This window comes from Alternaria incomplexa (assembly GCF_024043165.1).
Source record: "Alternaria incomplexa strain BMP 0042 chromosome Unknown scaffold_11, whole genome shotgun sequence".
Classification (NCBI taxonomy): domain Eukaryota; kingdom Fungi; phylum Ascomycota; class Dothideomycetes; order Pleosporales; family Pleosporaceae; genus Alternaria; species Alternaria incomplexa.
The window spans coordinates 319517-330596 of NW_026249860.1; the positions used below are offsets into that span (position 1 = coordinate 319517).

The 11080-nt window shown below is 51.2% G+C and overlaps 2 protein-coding genes across 2 annotated transcripts; one reads left to right on the forward strand and one right to left on the reverse strand.

Moving 5' to 3' along the window:
• Positions 1-811: 811 nt before the first annotated feature.
• On the forward strand, positions 812-1094 carry J4E90_007515 (uncharacterized protein; the record flags this gene model as incomplete). The annotated part of the gene is made up of 2 exons (XM_051437051.1): positions 812-940; positions 1023-1094. The coding sequence occupies 2 exons, from the start codon at positions 812-814 to the stop codon at positions 1092-1094; spliced, it is 201 nt and encodes a 66-aa protein (XP_051288797.1).
• Positions 1095-8852: 7758 nt separating this feature from the next.
• J4E90_007516 (uncharacterized protein) lies at positions 8853-10592 on the reverse strand (the record flags this gene model as incomplete). The annotated part of the gene is made up of 2 exons (XM_051437052.1): positions 8853-10458; positions 10504-10592. The coding sequence occupies 2 exons, from the start codon at positions 10590-10592 to the stop codon at positions 8853-8855; spliced, it is 1695 nt and encodes a 564-aa protein (XP_051288798.1).
• Between the last annotated feature and the right edge of the window lie 488 nt (positions 10593-11080).

Here is an 11080-nt window from a genome sequence, read left to right on the forward strand (position 1 = left end):
CTCGCGCTTTCGCTGAGTTCGGGTCTATTCACTGACAGAAGCAGCATGCCCAGCACTGATACGAAATTACAAAAAGTACAGCCACTGCCTAATGCAGTAACTATGTAAGTTCCAAGGGCTTGGATCGCTGACCGAATAGGTAGCTTAGCTCTCTTCACCGCTGAGTATCAGTCATCAGAATTGCCTCGCTATCCCCACTCTGTCCATAGCAAGGCACAAATCTAGACTTATGACCTGCATTAGGACCGTCTCCACCATGTCAGCTCTACGATTCAGGGTCATCCAGGGTCTTCCGACTACCTGGATCGGTCCGTCTTTCTGGATCCGCTCGACTGATCAGACCGGCCCGAGCACGGTCTTGGTAGTGCTCCGATGTATACTAATCCAACGGCTGCCAAGCATGTTACTTCGAACTTCACATCTTGCGTCCATCATGGTATGCCCAAGCGATGTTTTGTCATGCTAGACCTGCTCGAGGTGATTACTTGTCGGTGAGGTGTAGGGCCTTTGCAACACCATCTCAGCATACTTGGCTTCATTTGCTCGAATCAGTCACGCTCGTATCCAAGTCTCAGCGATGAGATATCGCCGATATTTGCTCATGGCTATGCTTTTGGGGGTCAAAGACAGTGCCAGAAGATGTTTTAGACATGAAAGGGGGATGGGTTGAAGATGCTGCGAAAGCTATAAGAACTGAACGAGTTCCGCAGAAAACAGATATCTCTCATCATCTACAATCATCACCTTCAAACACTCAATTATCACATCTTCCCACTTCAAGTCTTCAATCGACTCATCCCCACTCAACAACATGTTCTCCAAGACCATCATCCTCGCCCTCTTCGCCTCCTCGGCCACCTTCGCCGCCTCGATCCAGCAGAGGCAGCTCAACCCCAGCGTCCAGCTCTGCTCCAACAAGAACTTCAACGATTGCCTCAATGTGAACTTCCACTTTGGCATCTGCGGCAAGTCCTTCCCAACACCTCCAGTCTCTACAACTTGGTAGCTAACATCCAGCAGAGGGTGCCGGAAGGCTGAACGACAAGGTCAGCTCGCTCAAGGCAAACGGCCATAACTGCATCTTCTACAAGTAAGTGATTGCAGAGTTTGGGTCTAGGATTGCATAAGCTGACTAGCTCATAGCGATACCGGTTGCCGAAATGGAAACGGCGAGATTGCTACTACTGGTGAGGTCGCTGACATCCGCTCTCACGGCTCGTTCTCTACTATGAACGATGATGTTTCTTCTTTCTTGTGCAGCATCTAGGAGTAGCCTTTGGTCTATCTTTCCTGTCTTTCCGATGCTCAGCAATTGTTTGGTTTGGTGCTGGTTCGAGATGAGCTTGGTGTGCGAGCTCGGTACTTCACTGAACACGTCACGGGAACGTTGGAATGGGACAAGCTTCCAGCAGACACAGCCGAAGATGGGCGCAACGTTGCTTTCAATTTCTCTTCTTGGAGAGGCTCTTTTGATAGGTTGGCGGTTTGATTTGGTTTGGGGATAGATCGTGTAGTACGGAAGCCTTTTGGTTTCCTAATAAAACAGTTGTCTCCTGAACGCACCTGTATAGGTATTCCTTTCATGAGGCTGGATAAAGACGCTAATATACAGAATTCCGGCGGGTGCCGTCTCATATAAGGCAGCATTCAGGTCTGAAAACTACGTTGGGATAGAAGAAGCAAATTAGAAAGCCTGGCGCCGACGTAGGCTTCAGGGTGTTTGGTGTTGGTGTCCTCATAGATTTAGGTGGGGCAGCTTTTGGAGGGATCGATCTACATAGATCGGCCCGATCCTCGCGTCACCCCCGGCCTGCGATCTCAGCCTTCCTTCACGAACATAGCAAAAGCAATAGCATCTTGGTGATCAAGTTTCTCGGTAATGACTGTTGTATTTTTTATCGATAACACCAACGCCAACCATATTTGTCCCTAGGTAACGACTGACTGAAGGGAAGGTTACAATCTGGTAAGAAACAGAGATCCAACGTGCCACCCAACACACCAGACTCGATCAAGTCGCCCACTACCATATCCCCTCCCGTTTGGTTCGTGTACCAGAAGAACACCGGACGCTCGAAGCCTACAAGACAATCTTGTGGCCCTGGCGAAGGTGATCGCGAACTTTGTCCAGACGTGTAAACTTCATGTCGCATCCTTCGACGATGCAGATCAGCTTAGGAGCTTGATGCTTGCGCATGTGGCGGCGGCAATCGCCAACACGGCGGAAAGTCTTGCTGCATCCAGGTGCGGTGCAACGGATGCGGGTGTCGATAATACGGTGCTGGGCGCCGACATGCGCACCAGAAGATGCATTTGGTGGTGCAAGAGGGTTTGTAGCAGCCGGAGCGATGACAGGGTAGGTATAACCAGAGAGTACTCCCGGGTACGTAGATGGATTCAGGGCAGTGTTGTACTGGTGAGTTGCCCCCGTGTTCAGAAAGAAGCTGTTGTCTAGCGGGGGATCAACGGCACTGGACAGGGTCCAGTCAATGGCATGGTCGAATCCGCTGGTATCTCCAAGAGGGGCGTCCTGGGCGTTGTTGGTGACAAGGGTAGCCCAATCGATGATTGGGTTGCCAAGCTCCTGCGGGTCGTTCGTGGCCTGCACGAAATCACGGTTGTCCTGATAAAAGGCATAACTTGCCTGTCAGAAAAAAAATTACCTGTGATCTGTTGCGCCGCCTTTCATCCATGCATCTCCTCCACCTATGGGTGACGTAGCTTGAGGATTCCAGCCGTGGGTGATTTCGTTGGATAAGTCGAAAGATGCCATCTCGTCCTCGGACGTAAGAATGTCGCGCGGGTCTCTCAAGTTCATAGCCGAAGTTTTGTGGACGATAATCGTGACACCGTGTTGATAGAAGCGTACAGGAGAAGCAGTTTAGCTCGATGAGTGGTCGTCGGTCGTAGGTGAATCGATCAGCGAGATATGGAAAGAGAAGGGAGGAGGTTGGAAAGGCGAGGACAAAATTTGCATGAAGACAACTGAGGGCTAGGGAACATGCAACGGACGCGGAGTTGGTAAAAGAGGCGCCCAATGCTGTAGCGTTGTCAATGCCTGTCATAGAGGGCGCTTCTCAGCCTGATGATTGGCTGCTCTTGAGCCCTCAGCCTCAGCTTACAGACCCTCAATAAATCACAGACGGTGAAATAGCCATCCTTACAGATAATAACTCTGGAATGCTCACACATCCATCTCAACACTCAAAGCATGGAATCGAGCGAGGTTTTCCGTTGCGAACAATGCTCTAAGCGTTTTGAAACCTTGGGGCGCTACAAGTAGGCTCACGACTTCGTGCGCTTGCATAAATCACTAAAACATAGCCAGCCAACACTTAAAGACGCATACAAAGCCCTTCCGGTGCAATGATTGCACAAGAGGTTTCGCTCTGCGTTCCGACCTCACCAGACATGTACAGGCACGCCACCGACTTGGCATAGCCCGACATGCATGTGTCGTCACGGGCTGCTCCTTCAGAGCTTCTCGCAAAGATAATATCCGTTAACATATCCGGAACTGCCATCCAGAATTGTCTGTTGGCCCTCCTAAGAGAAGATCAGGTCGTGGTCAAGCAAAGCCGCATGACGTCCTGACGGCAAGCCCACTCGATGTGCCCTTGAATGCCCAAAGTGCCTCATCGACAGCAGGTACCCACACGCTGATGCAGGCAGCGTCGGAAGGCAATATTGGGCTCGTGCAAGCTATCTTGCAGTCAGGCGTTAACATCTCGACGCAAGCTGATGACGGGTCCACCGCTTTGCATTGCGCTGCCAAAGCCGACCAGACCGATATGATTTATCTTCTCCTCGAGTCGGGAGCGCGATCAAATATTGTAAACAGCAAGGTTGAAGTATCCGCCACGAATAGCTCTTAAGATATCTTGCTAACTTATTACTAGTATGTAGCTTTCTTACTATGCTTTGCCAATCCAGTTCTAAAACATCTTATTACTCGTGCTAACAGCTCAATAGAGAAGAACACCTCTACACGAAGCGATATTAGCTCGATGCACTTCCACATTCAATTTACTTGTGCAAAGAGTCGATATTACCGAACATGAATTATGCGCCACAGTCCGGACAAACCAATCCCACCTTTTCCAGACTGCTTGGGAAATCTGCGACAAACTCATGTTTAGGTTGGTTGGTCGTGAACTGTTCGAGATCGCAGCCAATTCCCCCGATACAGCATCTATGGCTACACTATTGTTGCTACCCGAGATCACTCAGCAATGGATCGAGGAGGAGGGTAAATCAGGGGTATTTCGAGTTATTTCTAAAAATCAAAAAGCCGTGCTGGAATGCCTGCTGAGGTCTGGAAAGTTGGATGTCAACACGGCTCTTGCTACGTCCCCTTGGGAAAAGCGCAGTCTTCTTTACCTCGCCGCTGCCGGGGGGAAAAGCGAGATTGTAGGCATTCTGCTCGAATTTGAGGCCATTGATCTTGACCTGATGGTTCGCCATGAGATGTCATCGCCGCTGGGTATTGCTGCTTGGAAAGGACATGTCCAGGTTGTCGAAAAGCTTCTTCGATGCTCTGATATTGTTATCGACGGCAGGAAGGGGCATCGAAAAAAGGCAACTACATCTCTACATCTTGCATGTCGCCAAGGACATGTAGGCGTCATACGGCTGATGCTCGAAGCCTTCGACAAGCAAGGGCTCGATGTCGATGCCCAGGACGCATCTCACCTTCGGAGGACGCCACTGCAAAACGCTGTATACGGTGGACACATGGATGCGGCAGCGCTCTTGCTACTTCGACAGGATGTCGATATCAATCGAGTCTTTGGTCCCTCAAGGATTAGCTTGTGGCAGGCGGCAGCGCAACGAGGGCATGCCAAGACGTTGAGCGTACTACTGAGCGATGACCGGATCGATCGAAATAATGTGATGAACAGTCGTGATTCGCTGCTACTGGAAGCGTTTTTGGGGGCGCACTGGTGTCTACTAGAAATTGTGTTGGACTACGGAAGCGTCCCCTTGAATACTACCCGCCAAAGCTTGGATGTTGCGACAGAGCCGTCTGGAAAGCGCGTCGATATCTTGGAAAGAGGATTACTCGAAATAGCGTCTCTTCCAACCCGGGATCACAATCTCTGGCATCGAGCTGCCTATGCTGGCGACCTCAGTTTGGCAATGCTCCTACTTGAACATGCCCAAACGTACGACAGTTACACCCAGCCCATGGTGGATGTCAATCGTAGGGACCGGCACGATCGAGCACCATTACATGTCGCCGTGGACTCTGGAAAGGTCGGCATCATAGAGCTCCTACTCCACCACAAACAAATCGACCTCACTAAAGAGTCAAATTGTGCCTGGCACAACCAAAATGCCATAGAGATAGCCAACAAACGATACGACCGGGCCAGGGACAAGGAAAAGGAAGAGCGTGCTTACATAGTAAATCTTCTGCTAGCCCATGGTGCAAGGACTGCATCGCGCGATCGCGCAGACAATGCGAACGAGGTCGTTCTCCCACCCTTAGATATGGCTGTGGAGGGAAATGTTCAACATTCGTCGGAACCCAGCGAGGACTTTACAAGGAGGAACCATGCGTCATGGGCTTCAGTCGTTGGAATACATGATGGTGGTGGCGGACCTGGAGGAACGAACGTGGAAGACAAGCATGCAATCGGCGCGATCATCCCGATCGATGTGGATGATTCGATGGTAGGAGGCCCTGACGCAATATTCGAGGAGTGGATGTGCTTTGACGATGACGAACCGTCCGACAACAACAGCTTGGAGGTGTGGGAGCGAGAGATGTCTCTCGAATAGCCCGGTACCTTCGCCTCCTTATGGAAAGTACGCACTACCTGGCATGCGATTCGTCTTTATGTGGATTGATCTTCGCAGGAGCAGCCAGTGCTGGAGGCATCGCGAGGGTTCGTGGGGTTCGTAGGGTGCATAATCCCGAGGTCGTTTTTGCATATGGACTGCGTTTCTGTATCTGCTCGCCGCGCGCTGAATTGAACGATCTCATGGAAGGATTTGCACGCGTTCCCATTTCCAGAAGAGTGAGCGAAGAGACGTAGCATATCGCAGATGCCCAATGCCAAAATTTGCTGGCGAGCTGCCATAACGCTGCTGAGCATCTTGCGTGCGGCAGTGGACAACCTTCCAAAGTCGTGTTGCTCACGCGTCGGCGCCAAGCCAACGTCAAAGCCCCGAACACCAACTCCGGGTCTGCAGCTGCGGCTTCTCTCCAGAGTCTATGTACAATGCATAGCTCACTATTAGCTCTTTCATGAGAGACTCTGTTGATCCTTGCCTACCGAACACCCCAATACTGGGTTGCGCCCACATTGAGCATGTTGACCGTGACCTCTTTCCACGCGTATCGTGAACGCGTGTGAGCTCCTGCCAGGACGCGCGCAACCACCCACTGCATCAGTTGAGCTAGACTCCGACTCTACGTTCTCGCCCATCAAATCAGAGCATCACAGTAGATGCTACCAGAGAGACTGTGTTCACACATGTACTTGATAAGAATGAGACCTTGGGACTCTTGGGAACGTCTGCGTCGTCAAGTTCGCCGGGCGTAATACCGCAAATAACCCTCTAGGCATTGCATTGCATTGCTACTACCTACTGCTGAGCTGCATTTACAATAGAGGCTTGCTCGAAAATTGTACAATGTAGTCACGAATGGCGATGTGTGGAATTCTGCTGGCTTCCAAGGCTCGATTAACACATCATCCGTCGTCGCGTTGATCTGGTACGTCTCCCATTGAACTCATTATTGTCTACCACTAACGTTAATTAAGTTCGACACCATTAGCATATGTCCTCGCATTACGGCCGTCCTCAAGCATACCTACCTATACCACTTCTCGGCGTCTCGAAGTTGGCGATCGCGCCCTCCCTATCCCAGCGAACACCTGCATAAGCTTAATCATAATGGCTATACATACTGGGTAGAGTCGCCAATGTACGGCCATCGCGCTGAACAGCCTTCTCCATTGGCAGCGGAGCTATCCACAGCGGGGAAACATGTTGCGCCAGCGATGTCAGCTTTCTGCCTGTAGTCCGTCGGACTGTGGAAATGCCTTTGGTGAAGACTTCTCCCATATCAAGTTCGTCAGTATGCTGGCGTTGTTGATGCACACGCTCACTCAATTATTTCACCGAGCACGAAGAAGCTGTAGACCGTGCGAAGAGAAGAGTTGAACATGGATAGAACAGCTGTGGCATGAGAATCTCGTTACATGTGAACGGTGATGGGAAAGCGAGGGCTTCCGGGTAACTTCGCAGAGAGAGCTGAACTCATGCGGCAAGGCTGAAACCAGCCACGAAATGCCATTCTCTAGCTTGTCGTACCAGATAACCGACATGAGGCAACCAAAATCAAGATCTTATTTATATGAGATTCGCTATCGCTCATTTCCAATGGTCACTGTATTGAGCCGTGCGCGATACTAATTCGAGCCAGCAGGAAGAACGCCTAGGAATACCACCACAGCCACTGCGCCTTTGCACTACACAATCTTACTGCGTATTGGTCCAGCCTAGCAAATCTAATACCACCCCCACAGGCGATCTTCAGCCGCACCAATTTGAGCTCCCCAGTTGCAGCAATGCGGTTCCTTTAGGGGTAGGTACACATACCGGGGCATGGCACGCGACGCGCACACCAAACTTTTTCCACCCCAGCAATAACTTTTCATCAGTCATGATACTGTTCAAACAGCTCTTCGCTCTTTTGTTGGTTTTTTGCGTCGCTCATGGCGATGGGAACAATCCCATGAGTAGCCCTGCAGCCGGCGAAGTCATCGAAGCCGAAGAACCGTACCTGATTTCATGGTCCAATGGCACTCCAAGTCCCGTGTCGATTGATCTTCGCTTCGCTGATACAACCGCGGTGTTAATAACAAGTAAGACTCTTCTGACCTCCAGGCTTCAGTGGCGCAAGAAGTATTGGGATGAAAGCTGATAGCTCTAGATGAGACGCCTAACAACGGCAGTTATACATGGATACCATCTGGTGTGCTTGCAGGAAAAGACAACTATTTCATGGCAATCTGTGATGCAGGCGTGAACGACTGCACCTACACCTTCAACGGGCGATTTGCGATCGAAGATGCGGGAGCCTTGTCGTCTTCATCGAGTTCGACGATCAGCAGGTCAGTTACATCCTTTCCCGTTACCGCTACGGTTCTTCCATGAAACGTCTTTCGCTGACAGTCTGGTCGCAATACAGTACCGCCCTCTTTACGTCCTCATCGACCTCTAGCGCTGCTACCAGCTCAACTCCAGCTCTCACTAGCAGCGAAACGAGGCCAAGCGCAACAGCGTCCTCCTCGCCACCCCAGAGCACGAATCCTGGTCTGCCCATAGGCGCGAAGATAGCGATAGGATCTGTATGTGGGGTCGTTGGGATAACTCTCATCCTGCTTGGAACGTTTTGCACACTGCGCAAGCGCAAGCGGAGCAAAGCCGCATCGGAACCGCAATTTGTACACGCAGAAGCAGAAAAGGTTCCTGCCCTGAAGACTGATGGCGGTGCATCTGGAGGACATATGGCGCAGATGAGCGAGTTGCATGATGTGCCAGTGGAGAGGCCGAGGGCAGAGCTGTCTTGACCGTGCCACCTCATACAAGAAAAAAGCTGAACAGGTCTGCAGGCTACATTAAGCCAAAACCTTGCAAAGGCGGTGACCCAGCGCCAATGTAGGCTCCAGGCTGTTCAGTTTTTTCCTAGGTTGGCGTGGTGCGCAGACAGTTGATAAGGATGCGTAGAAGTAAGGCCCAGTGTAATAAGTTGAGAGACTGGCGTGTCTCTTTGTATGCACATTTTGCTTCAAATATCTACAGCGAAAGTAATCAAGGAATATCCATCTATCATCCTATCCCATGCGATCGTCCCAGACGCACTCAACATCACTCGCCTCATCACCTCGCCAAACGTTCCCAGGTACGTTCTTCGCCGCAACGGCAGCCCTGAGCTGAGTACCCAGCTCAGGCGGACCGGAGCCGATAACCTGCGTCCTACCCTTCTCGACCGTCTCAGTCATGAATGTGTCGACCAAGGAGGGAATATCCGGTCGTGCATTATTCAGCCATGTAATGGTGAAGTTAGGGCATTGGCGGCTGAGCTCCTCAACTTTGCGGTCGAGAGACATGGAGTCAATGGAAGACGTTTGCGACAACGAGCCTCCATCACCGAAGTCTTTATCTTTGTCATCATGGAGCTGATGAGATGGCTTTTGGTACTTCGTCGTATCAGGTCGAGTCACGAAGATGCGAATTCTGAAGCGCTTCTTCGCCTCCACTGACACGATCGGTGCCTTCTCTAGCTTGTCTTCGGTGTAGGCTCGATCTGCACCGGCACCGTCAAGTTGTGACTTCAGATAAGCCAGTTCAGGTGCGATCCAGGCAAGGTTCTCGAGGTGCCTTACTGTCCAGATAAGTTCGATGTTGCGCGCGGGAGAAGCATCGCTCAATGCGTGCATGATGACGGGAAGAGTATAGGTGATGCCGGTACCACCGGAAACAGCGAGGACGTTCGAGACCTCGTCGTTTGTGATGGCACTGCCATAAGGTCCCATCATTATGACTGGAGTGGAGGCATCGCGACGCGGGTAACACATGGCGGCTTGTTCAGCAAGAGCAGCGAGCTTGGCAGTCTCGCCTTTGCAAGCGCGGATGATGTATGTGTGACTTTGCACCGGAGATGAGCTCGTAGGATTGGAGGCCGGGGTGAAAGGATGCGATTGCCAGATGTTGAGCGCAGGGAAGGTCAGATAGTAGTGCTGACCGATCTCCCAGGCTTTGTGGCTGTGAGCGAATGTCATGCGGATAATGGTACCGGTTGGGTCCTTGAACGTCTCCATGGTTGTTGGAATGGAGCGGAAACCGAGACCGAGACTTCCGTCCTTGTATCCGGTGTGTATGAGCCAAGTGCGGACGCTGCGGGCGACCAGATCGAAGCCCATGATGGCTAGTGATGCAATCATCCAGCACGAAAGCTTCTCCCAGTGGCCCCAGCAGGCTCCCAGGTAGAGGCCAGCGACGATGAGATGCGATTTGCGGAAGAACTCATAACCCGTCCAGCGGATTACCGGCCTGAGACTGAAGACAAACAAGAAGGTGATGAAGCCTTGTGCGATACAACCCCAGATCATGTACTTCTGGCTGATGAATTCTCTGTACGTTGTTGGCTGGGGTTGGTAAAGCTTTGCTTCGACGATCGTCCACATGATGGCGTGTACGAAAGATTGCACAAGGATGATGCGGCCTGTCCAGCGGTGCAAGAAGCTGAAGCTTTGATATGGGATACCTGTCACCATGCTGAGCATAGAGTCGCGGCTACACAGAGCGATGGTCAGGGGAGTCAAGGCAAAGGCGAAAGCACCAACGCGATCGGCAAAGCCACCAATACCGCTGCGGGTGTTGTGTAAGTTGGTGCCTTTGATTGGTGTAATCCACGTCTTGTAGGTGATCCCTGTGAAACTTTGACCGTCAGCTACGTTATACCGTAAGGCTCTTTTGACTCACGAAAAGACTGTCAGATAGACGCAGAGCAGCGCCAGGATCAGGACTTGCAACCTCGTAGTGTATCTGAATACCTTCGAGCATTCAGGCATGAGATGCCGTCGTACAGTGGAAGATGTCAGCCTGACGAGACGATACAACAGGCTCTGTCTTGCACCATCTTTTCTTCGCGGTCGAACGAGTCGAGATATGAGAATCGCAAGTAGGATCGCACCAAGCACAGCCCAGAAAATGAAGGTAAAGATCATCGAGGTTTGGTGATTGCCGTAAACGGAATCAAGATACTCGCACGACCCGGCATCATTGGTGCACGGGAAGTTCCGAACCGCATAACCCCAATAGTCGATGGTATATTCGACATCGGCATCGTTTTGAATGTGGCGAGCGGCTAGCGCGTTGTCGGTGAAGTTGAAAAGCATTGTAATGAGAGGACGCAGCGCAGCTGCAAAGCAAAAAGAACAACAACAAGGAAGAAAGATATATCGTAGTCAGACACAGCAATATGGCACAACGGCCTGGGAGGAAGTCCATCTAATAAATCGAGACTGCCACCCAATTTCGCAGGTTCCACTCTGTAATT